At 47.3% G+C, this 20,509-nt stretch overlaps 1 protein-coding gene and 1 long non-coding RNA gene across 3 annotated transcripts in view; one reads left to right on the plus strand and one right to left on the minus strand.

The window, feature by feature from the left end:
- Positions 1 to 5,631: 5,631 nt before the first annotated feature.
- The window catches only part of LOC139433711 (uncharacterized), a 56,696-nt gene continuing 41,818 nt past the window's right edge, over positions 5,632 to 20,509 (minus strand). The window contains exon 3 of the long non-coding RNA XR_011643101.1: positions 5,632 to 8,431. This is a non-coding gene — a long non-coding RNA (uncharacterized lncRNA). The remainder of the gene's footprint in view (positions 8,432 to 20,509) is intronic.
- Positions 14,576 to 20,509, plus strand: part of LOC117445653 (interferon-induced protein 44-like) — a 55,974-nt gene continuing 50,040 nt past the window's right edge. Inside the window, exons 1-2 of one of the 2 annotated variants that reach the window (XM_071202912.1) lie at positions 14,576 to 14,622; positions 19,850 to 19,915. In XM_071202912.1, coding sequence (XP_071059013.1) covers positions 14,591 to 14,622; positions 19,850 to 19,915 — 98 coding nt within the window. In that variant the 5' untranslated portion in view covers positions 14,576 to 14,590. Of the gene's footprint in view, positions 14,623 to 16,764; positions 16,812 to 19,849; positions 19,916 to 20,509 lie in introns of those variants that run through there. The other variant, XM_071202911.1, reaches the window with a different exon arrangement.

Below are 20,509 nucleotides of genomic sequence, written 5' to 3' on the forward strand. Positions count from 1 at the left end.
AAAGACTACTTTTACTTTAATCCAAGCATGTCATTGTGACACCCACAGCCTTGCTTTAGCAAAAACAAAATCTGGGGAACATTGAATGATAACTGGGTCAGTGATGTGCTCCAAGACATCTGCACATCCTGTTTATCTCTCAATTCACAAACACGCAGAAATACTTCCACTTGAGAAAAAACTAACCAACAACAACCTTTTCAAGAATTATTTCAATGCTAAATTAAGATAACATAGACAGATGAGATTGATACAGACAAAGTGTTTCAATTCTGGACACGTTTTAACTCAATCACTGGTTACATTACTGAGGAACAATTAATTACAAGCTGGTTGCTTCGAACAAACTGTAAACAAACAAGGCACTGAATGATAGTTTGTGTATCCACAACAAGTGTGCAAACAACCTCCCTGAGGAAATGATTACTTTAGTTCAAGAGAGTAAACAGTTCTGTCACAGTTATATCTCTCACAGGCTCCGCCCTCTGCTGGACTCTATGGGTACTACCTTACCCTGCGAGCATTCTCCCACTGAGACTTCGATAGACGTAGCCGGCCTTGGGCGGGCCTACCTGAATGCGCGCGTATCACACCGTATAAAAGGAGGCCTCGCCTCCTGACTATCATCCTTTTCTCTTCAGCAGCGGAAATGTTTTCACGGAGCTTAAAAAAAGACGAAAAATAGAGAGTAATGGAGTCAGTTCATGAACACAGGACCTGCCCGAAATGTCCAAACCTGATCACGGGGTCGGATCCACACCCCTTCTGCTTTTTGTGTATGGGGCCTGACCACGACGTGAGCGGTATGGGCCCGGTGCCGGCATGCTCAGCCTGCCAGATGCTTCCTCGGCTCACGCGTGAGCATCCTGGGCAGCATTTCCTGTCGGCGGAGGCCCCGCAGGGGGAGGTGGAGGATTCGGGTGTGCCATCCACCATCCAGTTTTGGACAGTCTGCCGTGGTTCCATCCCATTTCAAGTGTTGTTCGAGAATCGGCGTAACCCTCGGAGCACACTCTCCAATCACAGAGCTTGAGGACTATCAGGGGTTTGTCAAACAGAGCACATGGTGTAGTCCAAACGATAGCTGGGGATTCTGGGTAGTGTAGTGTCTTCTGCCATCCTTTACTCCGAAAAAATATTTGTTTCTCCGAATCGAAGGGGAAAAATACAAAAGCATTGCACACAATTTAAACCAATCAATGTTGTGTAATTAACAAGGATAATCTGGTGTTTTTTAGTCGATGAGTAGTGCAGATATCACTGTAAAATCAATCGACAGTAAGAGGAATACTTACTTCCGGGTGTACAATTCTCCATTATCCAATGGGAATGGACGCTCACATTGCCTTTAAGGGCAGCTGACACAATCCCGTCAAATCCCGCCGCAGATGGGAATACATTGCAATCAGTTGAAAGCTATTTGCGTCCCTTTATGACGCTGAAGGAGCCTAGGAGCGTCACAACTGGACACCACGGACACTGACCAAACGTCGCTCCTGGACGCTTAGGGAGTGAGAGTGTGTTGCTTTTACTGTCATGCAGACACTGGGTCTCATGGCGGCTGCTCACATGGTGGTCCCGTTAGGGTTACTACATATGCGCCGCCTGCAGAGGTGGTTCTCCAGCCTGCGCTTGGATCCCAAGAGGCACAGGCGGCGGCTGGTGACCATCCCCCCCTTAGTGGAGGGCAACCTCCGGTTTTGGGGGTCCCCGGATCACCTCCGGAGGGGGTCTCCACTGGGACGGATGACCACCTACATCACAGTGTTCACGGATGCATCCAGAACAGGATGGGGAGGGACCTGCCTGAAGAGGGCTATAGGTGGGCGCTGGGCTCTAACAGAGTCTCGACACAGCAACCTCCTAGAGCTACGGGCGGTAGTGTTAGTCCTCCAGCATTTCAGGCCCCTAATTCAGGGGAGACATGTAATGGTCAGGAGCGACAACAGCACCACAGTGGCTTATATCAACAAGCAGGGCGGAGTCCGATCTGCCGCCTTGTTGACCACAGCGGAGAAACTGTGGTTATGGGCTTCAGAGGTGGTGTTATCTCTGAGAGCCCTCCATATCCCGGGACTGGAGAACAGAGGGGTCGACCTCATGTCAAGGGGCGGCCCCCTGCCAGGCGAGTGGGTGCTTCACCCGAAGGTGGTGAAGCAGATCTGGGCCCAGTTCGGGAGAGCGGAAGTGGATCTGTTCGCCAGCCGGCGAAACAGCCACTGTGCCCTGTGGTTCTCCGTGGCTCGGAGCGACGACCCACCCTTGGGGGTGGACGCGTTTGCACACAAGCCATGGCCAAGGAAGCGGCTATACGCCTTTCCACCGCTGCGTCTCATTCTCCCCCTCCTGAGGAGAGTGAGGCGAGAACGTCTGTCAGTCATCCTAGTGGCTCCGGACCGCGTTGGGGCGCCGTGGTACTCAGAGATGACACAGATGAAGGTGGGCCAGCCCTGGGCGGTTCCCCAGTTCTGGGGGGCGATGTCTGAAGAGGCAGGTGCAATCGGGGCGTTACCCACTCTCGGCCGTCCTCTCCAGGCTTGGCTCCTGAGAGGGACAGGCTGAGACAGGGTGGATTGTCTGACAGTGTTATTCAGTCTATCCAGGCAGCTAGAGCGGGATCCACCACAGCCTGTTACAGGCCAAAGTGGCTAGGATTCCAGCGATGGTGTGAGGAGCGGAGAATAGAGCCCCTATCTTGTGAGTTAGGCTCTATTTTATCCTTCTTACAGTTATTGGTGGACAGAGGGCTTGCGCATTCAACAGTGAAGGTGTATGCAGCAGCCATCTCGTCCTGCCATGAGGGATTTGGCGGCAGGTCAGCCTTTAGTCAACCACTGATGTCGCGGTTTTTACAGGGGGTCAGGAGGCTGCGCCCAGTAGTGCACGCCTCCACCCCACATTGGGACCTGCCCCTAGTGCTCGAGGCTCTGGCCTCGGGGCCGTTTGAGCCTCTGGAGCTCTCCTCTCTGAAAGCATTGTCTTCTTGCCTTAACGTCAGCCAAAAGAGTTTCCGAGTTAACTGCTCTGTCGGTGCACCCGAGCTGTTTACGGATTCGGGGTGGCCGGAGCGGCGCGACACTCAGACCGAACCCCTCCTTTGTGCCCAAGAGCCTAAGGAGTGTGTTCAGGTCAAGGGCTATTCAGTTAGGGGGTTTTAGTCTTCAAACCCCCTAACTGAATAGACTAAAACCCCCGAGATCCCAAGAGGCTAAAAACCCCCTAACTGAATAGCTAAAAAGCTAAACTGCACCTCCTCTGCCCGGTGTGTGCGCTAGCATGTTATGTGGAGCGCACGGCTGCCCTTAGACGCACCGAACAGCTGTTCGTGTGCTTCGGGGGCGGGGTGATCGGGAAAGCTCTGTTCAAGAAACGCCTGGCAGGCTGGCTCTGCGAGTGCATTGCACATGCCTACGGACAGGCAGGGAGAGCCTGCCCCATGGGGGTTTGTGCGCACTCCACACGGGCTGTGGCTGCGTCGACAGCCTTATTCAACGGTGTGAGTGTGGAGGATATATGCACAGCGGCGTCTTGGTCGACGCCAGGCCCCTTCATAAGGTTTTATCTCTTGGACATGTCGGGCTCTTTCTCCTCGTCTGTGCTTGCGGGGGCAACACAGGACTGGTAGGGGTGGGGTGGGGTTGTGGGTCAGTTGGCATCTGACCCCCTCCCCGGACGTAATGCGCCTTCGCTGTTCTCGGGCCCTCTGAGGGCCCCGGGATGGGCGAGGGGCACGCTGGGCCCTTACAGGGCTGGAGGGCTGCTCTCCTCCTGCCGAAAGGCCGGAGGGGGGTAGCCCTCCACACTTTAGTCCACACACTCTGCACGGGGTCAGTGTTTGAGTGTGGGGCATGGGCTCTGGCGCTCTCCCGGTTATCCTTAGGGATTCAGGGAGGCAGGCGTGTAGTAAGCCCATTCGGGGCCGACGGGGCTCTCCCCATCCGTCTGTGGGTGGGGGGGGTCCCCCGGCACTGATTTTTGAGCACACTTTCTGCGAGGTAAGCGCAGCAGGGTGTACTCTGTCAGCCACAGCCCAGATTTCTCCTCGGTTACACCCGGGTTAAAAGAGAATGTGGGGCAGCAGCTGCTGACCATAAAAGCCGGTCAGGGGCAGTACGGTGGAATGTTGTTGTTGGACGACAGTGCGCGTATACATCGCGGCTCCACCCATAGAGTCCAGTAGAGGCCGGAGCCTCTGAGAGATATAACGTTGGGTTACGTATTGTAACCCTTGGTATATTAGCACAGGCGGAGCCCTCTACTCAGGGCACTGTCTGTCCTATTCCGCTCGCTGAAGAGAGGTGTAGGATGATAGTCAGGAGGCGAGGCCTCCTTTTATACGGTGTGATGCGCGCGCATTCAGGTAGGCCCGCCCAAGGCCGGCTACGTCTATAGAAGTCTCAGTGGGAGAATGCTCGCAGGGTAAGGTAGTACCCATAGAGTCCAGTAGAGGGCTCCGCCTGTGCTAATATGACAACGGTTACAATACGTAACCCAACGTTTTAATACAGCTTTTTGAAACATGTCTGTCAAAAGTACGCATCCTGAAAGAGTGTCCTCAGTTGTGTGTATGCACAAAGGATTCCGTGTGTAGTTTTCAACACACTCACAAAGATACACTCTGGGCATGATAGTCAACATTTTCATCTTCACCACATTTCAGGATGTAGTTTTGCTGACTGTACAGTCTGGCTGTTTCATCAAGATGTATTTTTGAAGTTGCCACCCGTGAAACGTCAACATTATTAGTCAGATTAAACTGTCTTTAACAATAAGTGCAAAAATAATCACATTTAGTTGGTTCTATCCTATTCTATTACTCTTTTCTGTTATCATGCAATGAGCATGGTAGCTGCAAGCTAGGCAGACTAGTTTAACTTTAGCTTGATGATATAATTATATTTTTAAAGTGCTCTGAAGCACATAGATTAGAAACACAGATGCACTTAAACATGGAAATGACGGAAAATTAAGGAGTTTAGAATGATAAAATATTGCTTTGGGAGTCTTTGGAAGAAAATGTGTGTATATAACAGTGATTCAAATATAATATGAATACAAAATGTACCTATTTCCCTCACCTTGCCCTTTGCTACAAAAACTTCTCATTCTAAGAATCTGATTGTTTTTATGTTGGAAAGATGCAAAAAATAGTACCTATGATTAGGTGTTCTGGGATAAGATAAGATGGACCTTTATTAATCCCCGTGGGGAACTTCAGTTGTACAAGCAGCAACAGGGTAAGTGTGAAAAACAGGACAGCATAGATTCAGATTAATAAAATCAAGAATCTTTTTTAAATAATGATAATAATAATAATAATAAAAGACTATGAAATAGGAGATGAGTAAAAATAAGAGTAAAAATAACTGTCAGCATATATACATATTTGGTCATATAAATTATGAAGTACGAAATGAGTTAAAGTGACAAGTGAAAATGGACATCTGTACATATAGAATAATGTCTACATTGTGGTTGGCAAACTGTCAGTGACCGTGAACTCTTGACACCAAACTTCTTCTTTCATCTTGTAACAGAGCTGTGTAATGTTATGGAAATCTAGGACCCAACACAGCGCTTGAGAGTACAAGTCAAATGATCAAAACAAATAAATGGTGAATCAAGCAAAGCTGTCTTTTGGTTATTTATTTGAAGCTTCAAATACACGATATAATAATATAATAATGTCACAAGTCGCACAGAGTATAAAATAGTCTGCGCGAGAGTGCGCAGAACAATGGAAAAGCAAAGGTTATATAGAAAAGGAGTGGGAAAGAGAACAATCTGGGTTCACACAGTCAGATTGTTGATGAGACACCCAGTGGCCTTGAGTAGATAGCATAACGGTTCTCAGAGCAGGGAAGTTCGTGATGTGTCTGACTGTGTATGAGTCTCCCAGTCTGCTGAAACGGCTGTGGCCTTGCAGAGACTGGGAAACTCATAAGAGAATATAATAGAATAATAATGGTAAAAGCACAACAAGAGGAAATAAGAAGCATTTGGTTTAAACATATGAAAGATATAATAAGGATAATAATAAGGATGATAATAATAAAAATTTCCACTACATTCCCCCCTTTTGATCATACTTGATCAATAGAAAAAACAAATGATAGGATAGACTGATATAACACATCAATGAATACACTCCATCGCTGGTTTAAGTAAACACATCACAAATATATCATAGAAAACTGGCTGTTTTTGTGGAGGACAGACTCCAATATAATGTAAGCATAAAAGAGGAGATACACACATGATTATATTGATAAATCGGAATCAGACTCTTCTGATTCTAGCTGATCTATCTCACTGTGGCGCAAAGGATTGTCTTGTAATGGAATAGTAGTATACTGAACGAAAGCTAACAGGTTGTTAAGATGCAGCACGGTGTCAGTGATGTTCTTGGTGGCGTCGGGAATGTAAGTGCAACAGGAGTCACCGATCACATGACACAGGCCACCCTTTGAGGCGAACAAAAGGTCAAGAGCGAATTGGTGCTGCATGAGCATGTTCCTAGAGGCTATTATGAATGGGGTCAATGCCTGGAAGCCTTGCGTCCTCTCCTAAGTGAGGTTCTCTAGCCGGACGTGTAAGGTATCTATTTTATGGGCATTGTTTACTGTACCCCACCATGGGAACAGGCCACCCATGAATTTAGCTACAGCGGACGTCATATCTCTTTTTACCTTGTGGTGGTCGGGGTGTTGGAACTCTGGGTAATGATGTGTCGTGTGCATTAAGGACGTGAGTACAGTGACTGCTGGATTCAAATCCACTAGAGTGCATGTCCCTATCCAAAGGGGAGCCAGAACTTGATAGAGCTTGTTGCCGCACAACCAAACGTAATCTTGTGGCGCGCTAAACCCAGCATCACTGGGCCACGCCAGTTGGAGGGAAATATGTTTAACATCAGGGAATGCTACGTTAGAAAGGATTCTCTCAGGGGCACCGGATATGTGACAATACGAGATTTTGTAAGCACCGTCACCGCATGTGTTCCGTAGGATGCGAGTACAACCAGTAGTAGTGCCTAGGAAAAAATAATGTGGTGTAAGAGACGTTTTGTGGTAAACTCTCTGGATGCATAGGCTGTGTTTCATCCCTCTCAAATGACTAGGGTGCACATGGCTGACGGGTTGGTACTTTGCGTATGTGGTGTCAAGCGTGGATGCACGCAAAGAGGAGTTAGACCGATTGCTGCATGGTGGGGGAAGCTGCCTAGCATAACGCCACTCGGTTACGCTGTCTTCACCCTTGATGGGCTTTGTCAGAGCCATAAACGCGCAGAGGTGTTCAACCTGGGTCAGAGAGCGCGGACGAACTGGCACGGACATTGATGAGTCCTGGGGGAAAAGAGTGCATGCATAACATGACCCATTTTGTCCTGCGGCCTGCAAGAATGATCAGAGTGTGCCACCAGACGTTACCGGTGATCCCATTACTGGTCTGACCCACATCAATGTTGCTATGGTCCTTATCGCCTATGTATAGATTAAATGTAGATGTACCTATGGATGTCAACAGTGGCGTCAAAGGTTGCTTACGCTTTTCCGGGTCTGAGTTTTGGGCGCGATGTCTATGTAAAATGTGCCACACGGGTCGGCGCCGGATACATACATACAGACAACAAAATAAAATAAATGTGGTTCGCCCTGCTTTCCCCATGTACCTCTTAGATACCTCGATTTTGGCTGACATGCTGTATGCTGAAATGGATACATAAAATATAGGACTAGTCCTAACACAACTATCATGGCAAGTATGCAGAGGAAACATTCTATGATTGTCCAGGCTCTCCAGTAGTATTCACATTGCTCACGGTTGCGTTGTCGTCTCTCCAGGCGAGCCCTCATCACGAGGGGGAAATGTTCCATGGAGTGTGTGAGTGTATTCTCTCGGTCGATTTCATGACACGGACCGTCAGACTTCGCACACTGATAACACAAACGAGGAACCAGAGAGCATATGGAACCGCTCAGCTGGCACTCGCTCGTGACACCTTGTGTGTAGTGTGTTTTGGTGTATGTAGTGCAAGTGTGGTGCTGGTGGTGACTAGGACACGTCACTTGCTGTCATCTCTGTTGGTGACTAGGACACGTCACTTGTTGTCATCTGTTGGTGACTTGGACATGTCACTTGTTGTCATCTGTTGGTGACTTGGACATGTCACTTGTTGTCATCTGGTGGTGACTTGGACATGTCACTTGTTGTCATCTGTTTCTATCGTTTCTCCTTTCCTGTGACCACGACCTTGCAGTGGCTGGCGTGGACCCATGTAGCTCTCTCGGCGACCTTGACCGCTGTCTGGGTGACGAGAAGCACCTGGTAGGGACCTGCCAACGATTGGATTTCCAGCTCTTTCTCCGGAAATCCTTGACCAGCACGAAGTCGCCCGGTTGAAGGCGGTGAAGCGGACCAGTGGCAGTCGCTAAAGTGGATGATAGGTTAACACAATATGACAACATAGCATCCTCACACAAAGTTGTGGAGGGAGGAGGACATCCTGGAGCCTTGAGTCCAATCTGGATTAGCATAGGATTTCAAATGGGCTGAGTTGACTCCGTGTTCTTTTCCGCATCCTCATGTACATCAGCACAATGGGCAGAGCTTGTGTCCATGACAGACCTGTGTCTGCACAGCATTTTGCTAGTTTGTAATTTTGCATAATGCAGATTAGCATGCTTCACAGTGCTTTTGAGCTGTTACTGTGAACCCCCTTGTGAACCACTCCTGATCCCAGTCTGCTGAAACAGCTGTGGCCTTGCAGAGACTGGGAAACTCATAAGAGAATATAATAGAATAATAATGGTAAAAGCACAACAAGAGGAAATAAGAAGCATTTGGTTTAAACATATGAAAGATATAATAAGGATAATAATAAGGATGATAATAATAAAAATGTCCACTACAGTAATCCTTTATATCTTTAATGTTTTAAAGTGGCATCCGTCTGGCTCGATTTAAGTTACATTGTGTACCACCATCACAGTTTTTATTTATAGATACAACTGAATACAATATGTACCAAACCAGAGGCCTCATTTATAACGCCGTGCGTAGGATTCACGTGGGAATGTTGCTTACGTAGTAGAAATCCAAAAAATAGGTACAGACATTTTCCGATTCACCAAACATTGCACCCCACCCTGAGAGACATGCACCTATGGTGATGGTCTCCTGGCGGGATGGGATGGCGCCCATGGGCACGCCTACCAGAGATAGGCCCTGCCCCTCCAGCGTGACGGAGAGTGGAGCAATGCTGCGACACCCTGACTTCACTGTGCCTGTGCCACTTGGCGTCCAAGTGAAGGCGGTTCAGCCACATCTGCATGGGGCACAACGACAGCGGGCCTAAGGGCCCAGCGGCCGAGGCAGCTGCCAGTCTGCCCAAGGGCCGGAGGAACTGAATATAAGGCACCCTCTTGCCCGGCCCACGTGGAAGTAGGCATCCCTCGGTTGGGAACCACTCCACCTGTGCGTATGCAGTAGTCAGCATATAGAATGGCAGCACCTTCAGGAATCTGTTGATTCCTCCGAGGTCCAAGATCGGGCGAAATCCGCCGACTTTCTTGCTCACGAGAAAGTATGCCGAGTAGAACCCCCTGGCTAAGCAGAGGGTCTTACTGGGTTGATTGCGTCCTTGGACAAAAGGACGGATAACTCTTGGCCCAGAGGTAGGGCCCCTGCCGGATCGCTGACGACTGTCAATTAGACCCAGCCGAAGGCTAGGGGCCGGAGCTGCGGTCCGTACCCCTGGGTTAAGGTGAAAACCACCCAAGGGACGGAAGTACAGACTGCCCAGAAACTGAGCTGCTGCTGGGAAAGCAGCCGCCGACCACCCTCGGGATTTCAGAGCCCAGCCCCCCGGACCCTGGAGCCTCTTGGGGGGTTCCGGTCAGGCTCTGGGGCACGAGGCCGCCTGGAAGGCGGGCGACATGGGGCACGAAAGTCATTGGGAGGCGGTTGAGTGGGCCGCTAAGACCTCTGCAGACCACCCCTGTAATCCAGCGGCTGAGTGCGGCTGCTAGAGTGGCCCCTGGGCCTGCTGGGAGTGGGCACAGGTCTGCGAGGACCCGAGTGCTGCTGCCTGGTCTGCCTAGCTTGGGCGGCACACTCCAGTGCCTCCGAGGGCAGCTGATCTAAACAGCTCCCCTGGCTCGACTGGTACGCGACGGAGGACTCTCCGTCAACCGGAGGAGGTGCGTCAGCCGAAGGAGGGGCGCCCACCGAAGGGGGGGTTAGCAGCCCCTACACCGGGCCCAGGCTGAAGGGCCAAGAGGCGACTTCATCATGCCCCTATCGGCAGCTAGCCGATCCACTTTAGAGGACAGCCTATTCTAGTCCTTCTATTGGGGGGAGCACACAAAGCCATCACTCCCTCAAGTCGCCGGGAACGGCCGAATTGATCTGGAGGAGTACGTGACAAGGAGAGGTGTCTGTTGGCTGCTGCCAGACGTTCCACCTCAGTGATTCGAGCCACTCTGAGCACCCGAGGCATGCAGCTACAGCTCATGCAGGCGTTTACCGTGAGAACCTCCCTCAGATGCTCGAATTTCGTCCCCACTGACCGCCAGAAGCGGCCGAGGCAGGAGGGGCAGCGGTCGTGGCCGTCCTCGGGCTCAAGAGAAACCCTACAGGCGCTACATGAATGAACCATTCTGTAGGTAGCCAGATGCAGCGTAGCCGGGAGCGGGTGCGGGAACACGCCTTCACCAGCTACCTGCTTAATGGATAGAGTAGAGCGTTGCTGCTACTCGCCGAACAGAAAGAGGGATGTAATTACACCCACGTTACGGCAGAGGGAGCGGGAGCGGGATCACTGCCTTCACCTAGCTGGATTAGTAAATAAGGCAGTTTACCAAGAGCGGGGGCGAAAACACTGCCTTCACTGGCTGAGCTAGAGGCGAGTGCCAGATGCAGCGTAACCGGGAGCGGGTGCGGGAACACAGCCTTCACCAGCTACCTGCTTAACGGAACCAGGCAGTTTAGCGTCTACCAGGAGCGGGGGCGAGAACACTGCCTTCACTGGTTGAGTTAGAGACGAATGCCAGATGCAGCGTAACCGGGAGCGGGTGCGGGAACACAGCCTTCACCAGCTACCTGCTTAACAGAAAAACAAGGCAGTTTGGCGTCTACCAGGAGCGGGGGCAAGAACTGCCTTCACTGGTTGATTTAGAGACGAATGCCAGATGCAGTGTAACCAGGAGCGGGTGCGGGAACACAGCCTTCACCAGCTACCTGCTTAACAGAAAAACAAGGCAGTTTGGCGTCTACCAGGAGCGGGGGCAAGAACTGCCTTCACTGGTTGATTTAGAGACGAATGCCAGATGCAGCGTAACCGGGAGCGGGTGCGGGAACACAGCCTTCACCAGCTACCTGCTTAACAGAAAAACAAGGCAGTTTGGCGTCTACCAGGAGCGGGGGCGAGAACTGCCTTCACTGGTTGAGTTAGAGACGAATGCCAGATGCAGTGTAACCGGGAGCGGGAACACAGCCTTCACCGGCTACCTGCTTAACGGAGAAACAAGGCAGTTCCGCGTCCACCAGGAGCGGGGGCGAGAACACTGCCTTCACTGGTCGAGTTAGAGACGAATGCCAGATGCAGCGTAACCGGGAGCGGGTGCGGGAACACAGCCTTCACCAGCTACCTGCTTAACAGAAAAAACAAGGCGGTTTGGCGTCTACCAGGAACGGGGGCGAGAACTGCCTTCACTGGTTGAGTTAGAGACGAATGCCAGATGCAGTGTAACCGGGAGCGGGTGCGGGAACACAGCCTTCACCGGCTACCTGCTTAACGGAAAAACGAGGCCGTTTGGCGTCTACCAGGAGTGGGGGCGAGAACTGCCTTCACTGGTTAAGTTAGAGTCGAACGCCAGATGCAGTGTAACCGGGAGCGGGAACACAGCCTTCACCGGCTACCTGCTGAACGGGAAGAGTAGAGCGGTGCTACTACTCGCCGAACAGAAAAAGGGATGTAGCTACATCCGCATTACCGGTAGAGGGAGCGGGAGCGAGAGCACTGCCTTCACCTAGCTGGGTAAAATAAAGAAGCTAACAGTATACGCAAGACGTTAGCCGAGCGGCTGCTGCTAACGATCAAGCGAGATCAAGTCAAATAACACACATGTTTAAGACCAGATAACTAGCTTCTAAAGAATAGAATAGCACAGAGCCGTAGTTACAGCAGTAACCATGGCCAGGGCTCACACGGCATCTAACCGTAGTTACAGTAGTAACTATGGCCAGTACTTACACGGCTTAGCACCGTCGTTACAGTCGTAACTCTGGCCAGTACTTGCACGGCTTGGATACTTACACAGCATAGAGCCGTAGTTACAGTAGTAACTCTGGCCAGTACTTACATGGTTTAGAACCGTAGTTACAGTAGTAACTATGGCCATTACACGGCATAGAGCCGTAGTTACGGTATTGCCTATGGCCAGTACGTGCACGGCTTGGAACCGTAGTTACAGTAGTAACTATGGCCAGTACTTACATGGTTTAGAACCGTAGTTACAGTAGTAACTATGGCCATTACACGGCATAGAGCCGTAGTTACGGTATTGCCTATGGCCAGTACGTGCACGGCTTGGAACCGTAGTTACAGTAGTAACTATGGCCAGTACTTACGGCTTAACCCCGTAGTTACAGTATTAACTATGGCCAGTACTTACACAGCTTGGAACCGTAGTTACAGTAGTAATTATGGCCAGTACTTACGGCTTAGAACCTTAGTTACAATAGTAACTGTGGCCGGTGCCTAAAAGTGTCAGCCAACGGCTGCCCACTAGACAATATAATATTGGGAGGATGAAATCCTCCTTAATGGCCATACATGCAGAGCACACGGCACACAGTGAAGATTGTTCTCTGCATATCGTCCTAGTGCTAGGAGTCTAGTACTAGGAGCAGTAAATACCACGATATAGCGCTACTGCAACCATACCATGCGTTTACCGGGAGCAGCAGCGAGAGCACTGCCCTCACCGGCTGAGTTAAATAATGAAGCTTAACCGTACATGCAAGGTGTTAGCCAAGCGGCTGCTGCTAACAATCAAGCAACCAAGTCAGAACACAATGTTAAGACCAGATAATTAGCTTCTAAGAAAGAGAACAGCCCGCATAGAACCGTGTCTGGTTACAGTAGTAACCGCACATGCCGAGCACACAGCACCCGCCGTGAAGATGTTCTCTGCATATCATCCTAGTGCTAGGAGTCTAGTACTAGGAGCAGTAATACAACGAACTAGCGCTACTGCAATCAAACCCTATGCTACAGGGAGCGGGAGCACTGCCCTGAGTTAATAGTTAAGCTCAACAGCAAGGTGTTAGCCAAGCGGCTGCTGCTAACAAACAAGCGACCAAGTCAGAACACAAATGTTAAGACCAGATAATAGCTTCTAGAAAATAGAAAGTACTTACCTTACTTTCTGCATCTAAACGAAAAACGGGTTTAAAGTATGACACTCTTGGCTTTCCATACTAAATCGAATGAGGGACGCAGCCAAAGCTGGGACTCAAATGCTAATGATAGCTCGGGCTCAACGCCACAAGCAGAACTTTCAAAAGAGCATAAGGGCAACTTTATGGGAGAGGAAGCGGAACACTGTCGTCACCAGAAAGTCTAAGCCACAAACAATAAGACGGTAATCAGGACAACTTGGCTGGGAGCGGGTGTGGAAACACAGCCATCACTAGCAACAAGCTGACACAAACCTGTCTGTCGAGGCTCTGCACAGCCGGCGCAGCTCCTGGAGGACGCGTCTAACGACCCGTAGCTCCGACTGTCAGTCGCGAAGCTTCACGCGGCCAGCTGTTTGCAGAGAAATCCCTCCGATCAAACGTTCAAACCTGAACGCTGTAGGCTACGAAAACGTAGCCACGGTACCCTCGCGCAGCGAGAAGATGAAAAGGAACAGATCCTCTGACAATATCGGCTGATATAGCCGGTGTCACGTGGGTCACAGGTGACTTTGTTGTTATTGGTACTCGAGCTGCGCATGCGCGCGATGGACATATCCAGTGCTAAAGCACCGCCTCTGGCGGTCAGTAGGGACGAAATAGAACAAGCATGGAGTGAATGGTGGCAGACAAACCAAAACAAGCCAAATTGACTCCCCCGCAGCAACAGGCATCTGAATGGGAGGCCGTATCATAAGGCTTTGTTATGTGCTGTGGTGGAGAGGAACGCAGGGAGTTTGTTGGTTGTTAGAATGTGAAGACTCAGCCATGGCCAAATAAAGTTGTGTTTTGTCTTTAGGGCTGAAGAATGGACTTCTGTTTTGCATTCATAGCATGGTTTAGAGCAGGGGTGGGGAACCTTTTTCCTCTCAAGGGCCATTTCAATTTTTACAATATCCTCAGAGGGCCGTACAAGATATTGACCTCTGCTTAAAAAAACTAAAATCACAGCCCATTCATTTCATTCTGTGCAAAGAAAAAGCAACCTCTTAATCCAGATATCTCACCATGACTCGCGTATGCATGCACGTGCAGGGTGTGGCGTGCTCCCCTGGGAAGATTTTTTTTAAATGTTGAAGTTAAAAGCATCAATCTGGTGCACTTTGAGAGCAACATTAGGAGATCTATGGACACATCTCTCAACACCCAAACACAACTGTAAGCAGATTTTCTTTTAATTTATGTATATTTGACAAATCACTCCCCTTTGAAACTGTATTCTTCTTTATTAATAACTGTCATATAGTATTTTATACCTGTTTACTTTATTCTCTTATTTTTGTTATAACTATAATGATCATATAAAGATGTGCCTTTACCTCACTGGTTGTAGAAAAAGCTTCTTATATTCGTTAGCATAGCTAGCTAACCAGATGCTAATGATAACAACAAAGCTATTGACTGTATGATCTGTATGACAGATGAGCAGATCGCCACTGGGCTTTCAACTAAAGACACAGACACGCAGAAACTACGGCATGTGTATGGACTTATCGGAACTGCAATTTCTGAAGTGCTGGAGTGGCGTTCTGGTGCTCTCCGTCAGAAGAACTGCACCCTGTCAGTCGAGACATATACCACATGATGACACGTTAGGCTCGTGTTGTGTCAAGAACCCTGACCTTGGCCAGGAAAAACAGGCACTCGCTTGTTTAATTTTTTTGCGGTCTAGATTTCTTTCATTTTTTTATTTTTTGCGTTTATAAATTACCTCGAGGGCAGTACCAAATTGTCTCGCGGGCCGTATACGGCCCGGAGGCCGGAGGTTCCCCACCTCTGGTTTAGAGTAATGTGCAGCATATTAAAAGCAAAGCAGGTTCTTGCTTTTTAAATTTAAGTGAAGTATATTAGGGCCAAAGACAAAACCAATGAGTGGTGGCAAACTGGTTTGAACATGTTCTGATGAATGTATTGTTCAAGGAGAGAGTTTTGTTTTGATACAATGTACCACATAATTATTTCACATTTAACAAGACTAAGAGTCTGCAGATGTTTTGTCTTACACATATCAGCCCTTTCCCCTTCCTGCTCTAAAACGCTCTGAGCTTGTGTGTAATACAATATTACACTACATTACATTGCATTTAGCTGACGCTTTTATCCAAAGCGACTTACAATAAGTACATTCGACCAGGAAGACACAACCTTGAAGAAAACAGAATCATATAAGAACATCAGGTTTCAAAGAGCCAATCGTTTCAAGTGCTACTCAACTGGCTTTAGATAAGCCAGTCCTTTATTAGTATATAAGTGCTCTGTTAGCAGTTCTTTGTTAGTCATTCTATCGCTCGAAGTGGAGTCGAAAGAGATGAGTTTTCAGTCTGCGCCGGAAGGTGTGTAAGCTTTCTGCGGTCCTGATTTCAATGGGGAGCTCATTCCACCATTTTGGAGCGAGGATAGCAAATCCACGTGTTTTTGCTGATGGGAACTTGGGTCCCCCTCGCAGCGAGGGTGCAGCGAGTCGTTTGGCTGATGCAGAGCGAAGTGCACGTGCTGGGGTGTACGGTTTAACCATGTCCTGGATGTAGGAAGGGCCAGATCCATTCGCAGCATGGTACGCAAGTACCAGTGTCTTGAAGTGGATTCTAGCAGTTACCGGAAGCCAGTGAAGGGAGCGGAGGAGCGGCGTGGTGTGGGAGAATTTTGGAAGGTTGAAGACCAGACGAGCCGCTGCATTCTGGATGAGCTGCAGAGGTCGGATGGCACATGCAGGTAGACCAGCCAGGAGGGAGTTGCAGTAGTCTAGGCGTGAGGTGACGAGAGCCTGGACCAGAACCTGCGTCGCTTTCTGGGTCAGCTGGGGACGTATCTTCCTGATGTAGGTGTTTATAACTGAATTGTGGTTCATGAATATATTTTTTGTCATCAACACCAAGCTGACCACACTATGTAAAGCCAGTCTTGGCCATGTGACGCCCGCATGGCGCACGGTACTGGATGTACAGGCGCTCTGACATCATGATGTCTGTTCTCGTTCAGATCAACGCCTTGTTGACTCTAAAGGGAAGGGGGGATCGACTTGCAGCACCCCTCCCTTTTCAAGGCTTCATGGAAATCAGTGTAACTTCAGAGGGGTCACAGAGCAGACAGCGGAGAGCCGCACGCAAAGCTGCTCCCACGAATATTCTGGAGGGAGAAAAATACTACAAACAAAAAACATCCTAACACAACATTAAAAAATGACAGCTTTGTCTATGTGTGCTCCTCCCACGTTTGTAATTCAGGGTTCAACAAGATCTACTTATTGCTTATGATCTGTCTCTCTTTGTTTCAGGGCTCTGTGGCGCTCTTTGTTTGTGAATCTTCCTCAGTACAATGGAGACTCCACACAGAGCCCAAAATGCATGGTAATGGTTTTTTCAAATAATCAATCTTCTGTATGTTGAGGTACAACAAGCTGCAGCTTGAATATCATAAGAGACAAAAACAAAAGGTTTTGATCTCAGAGCCATAATCCTTGAAATCAACACCTGATGAGAACTAAACACAGACATTTGGAGCAGTTTTGATTTCATAGTAGCACCAATTGGCAAGTGGTCGAGACGGTATATTAGACTCTGTCAACACTCTTTTTGATAGTGAATTACTGCAGCTGTTTTGCTTCATCTATGAGGGGAAACATTTTGTACAATTGTATTTATTTCTGGTGTGTTGTTGTGGCAGGGCAGGGGGAATCTATACATTTGGACTGGGATTCAGGACTACGACTCTTGTTTTAGGGTTAATTAACAGCATATTACACAAACACTCTTGATATAACTCATCAACTTGTAACTTTGAAGATGTGAAACAAATTAGGTTAAACCAAATCTGTGTTACATTAGTCTGATGGTGCAAATGTATCCCTACTGTGTTATTTCCGTAGAAGGCATATGCAAGTGATTTCCCCTCCCATGCGACGGAGCACGTGGCTGGGTTGTTTTGTACAGAGAGCTGGCTGCCTGCCAGTGCTGCAGGGAGAAACGTTCTCTTCCATAATGTGACAACCATGAAAGCAACTTTCAGGAATGTATTTTTCTTTGAACGAGCGTAAGATTAGCACATAGCTATCTCAGAGCTGCAAAGCAGAAAAACAATGGCGGGGTAAGATTATGAGACAAGTGCGTTTTGACTTGTTGCCCAATCATCCTGCTTCACAAGGCCCAGGGAACAGTATGTCCCGCAAACGTCAGACATAAATACTCTGAAAGCAGAAATGGGGGCGTGGCAGATCTCGGTCTCAGACATTCTGGATAATGTTGAAATATAGAAGAAAAAGTAGGGTTGCAGTTTATTCAATGCCAGCAAAAGTAGAGAATAACTTTTTGATGACTTTAAAATGTAAGCTGAACGAAAGCAACTAAGCAGATGAAGATCTTTGCTTCTGAAAACTAAAAGGAATAACAGTATTTTTCTGATCTCAGTCAAGTGTCTGATCTTGGAATACCAAATAGCATCTGTAACACAAATAAACAAACTTTACACTGTATCAAGTGAGCCTCGTTTTCTGAAGAGTGAATGTGTTATTTCCTTCAGGAAGAAGATTAATATCTGAAATCAGCCCAATTATTATAATTTCAGTCTGTATGCATCTGTGCCAGTTGAAGTTCTGGATTGTTGTCCCTTGTCTGATTGTCTTTCGAATGTAAAGCTGGGATTCTGACATCAAGTTAGTGTTCAGCAGTGCCTGTATCAGCTTGTGTGTGCTTCCTCCTCTAAACACAGCCTGTGAAGTAAGATCATCTCAGCAATCCTCATTACTGCCTGGGTGCATTTTGATGCTGCTGTATGTGAGCAAACACATGTTGTGGTCAGAGCTGTCAGCAAAGTATGTGGCTCACTGGCATGTGAGAAAACTAAAAACTAAAATAGGATCTAAAAACTGAAGCAGGAATATCAAAACTTTAAGAGTTATCGCTGAGAGAAACAAAATTGAAACTAAACTGAGGTTAAGTTGAAAGACTGAAAGTAAAACAATTCTTATCTAAAAATGAAAGAAAGAAACCCCCCTCATATGTGCAATGACTATTTGTCATTGCTGTTTCACTGTTCATGATAGCGGCTGTTGCTATGATAACATCAGCCCTGGTGTTTGTTGGTACATAGGATAAATTGGCGCTTTCATCTGCCTTAACATTGTGGTATTGTTTATTTTACTTAATTATATTGTCTTAATATTTACTCCATCATGGTCATGTCCTGCATACCTTTAATTAATTCACATAAATGTAGAGCATTTCAAATTTCCCAGTAAATGAAAAGTGTTAAAAGAGTTACACTGTTTTAGGCAGAAAACATGTCCGTTTTCTTTCTCACTGTCTATTCAGTATGATTACTATAAAACACGTTCCTCCCTCTCTTCCCTCTGCTCTAGTTTTATCTCTTTTCCATGAACTCCTTTCTCACATCCATTTCACCAGGCCACTGTTTCTCTGACCTTTGACCTCCCTACTCATGCTTTGCTGCAGTGCTGTCTCACTATAGTAGCTGAAGCTTACTGTACTTCTGCACATGCTGCCAATATCCCTGGATAAGGGTGTCAGTTAAATGACTAAAATGCAAATGTTATCGTGAGTGTAATTTGATTCGGCCTGTCTCGGACTTGTTGTTGCCTCACCATGATAGGCTCATGTTTGAGTTATCTGATCTGCTGAGAGGAGGTGTAACTCCCTACAGGGAAAGACAATGAGCATCGGTATGGTTGAGACGTTAGGGGTCAATGTTAAGCTGCCCTGCATGCAGTAAACAATAGATGATGAAGAGCAGCAGAGTTTGTTTTCAAACCACTTTTAAGTCTATAAGTAAGAAAAGACAGATTTGCCTTTGTTTCTTTGTTTACATCTCAATTCCGTGGAGAAACAGCAGTTGTGGTGGTATTCCTGTCATACGTTTATAGGTCATTAGGTATTGTATTGTATTTGCCACACTGCACCTACAGAACCAAACAAAACAGTGTCACCCACTTTAGGGACGGCTCCATGTGGTACAGATATGGAAATCTAAGGTAGTGAGATAGCACATTACAACAATCATTCCCTTCACTGTCAGAAGATGACTTTGAAAAAGTTCTATGTAGCTAGGAGTGGCTGTCTATCTCTAAGTGGACTTTCCTTGGAGGAATAAAAGGTTAAGAACGTAAAACTTTTTCAGTGTTAACCTATACATGTATTGCCTCTGTAGCTTATGGAAAAATAAAGTTTTACTTGGTCTGTGTACAGCACAAAGAATGAAATAAGCCATGTTTATTTGATGTCATCCTTTTGACTTTGGTATCCCACAGAAGGTTCATTTGTGGTCAACTTTATTTTATTTCCACGCCAACTCTATAAATTATATAACTCATCCGACAAAGTGAACACAGAAGCTATCTCTCTTTTTCTTAATCCCATTTGTTTACTTCTCACAGCTCATCCTCTTATGATGGTCTCTTGGGAGGAAGGACCATCCTGGGCTTTGACGTCAGACTTTATGGGTAAGTAAAACAAAGACCAATCAAGGGAAGAACCCCATGTAAACAGAGTTGTTGTTGCCGTCAATATTTAGAAGAAGAGCCAAACATGTGCTAATGTCAAGTTTGGAGATTCGGGGAAAAAAGAAGCATGGGAGTGAGAGTGTGGTTCAGTGTTGTATTTCTTCTTTTCACATAAAATATAGTGATTTGGCATCCCTTTATTTCAAATGCATAAATTAGGTCATATTGAAGAGAAGTTCATGTGACCCATTTTAGCTATTCGAGCAACAAAAGTCCACTCTTAAGAACAGGGCCTGACCTGCTGGTGAGAGAAGATACTATCTCTACTGTTATGAGTTGAGAGCTTTAGAACAATGTAAATGTTTAAGTGTAAAGGTTTCTGTTCACTTTGACTGTTTCTCTGTTCAAACAGAATGATTGAAGACTTTTCATAGATAAATGAAGCTGGTTATGTTTTTATATACACATTAAACAAATGCCTCATAACATTTAAAATAAAAGTAAAGTGTAAACATATGTATTTTCCTCAAGTCAAGGAACGTTATCCATGGTTTCTACATTAATTTTAATCCCAAATGATGCTATTGTCCCTCC

Source organism: Pseudochaenichthys georgianus, chromosome 4 (genome assembly GCF_902827115.2).
Source record: "Pseudochaenichthys georgianus chromosome 4, fPseGeo1.2, whole genome shotgun sequence".
Lineage (NCBI taxonomy): Eukaryota > Metazoa > Chordata > Actinopteri > Perciformes > Channichthyidae > Pseudochaenichthys > Pseudochaenichthys georgianus.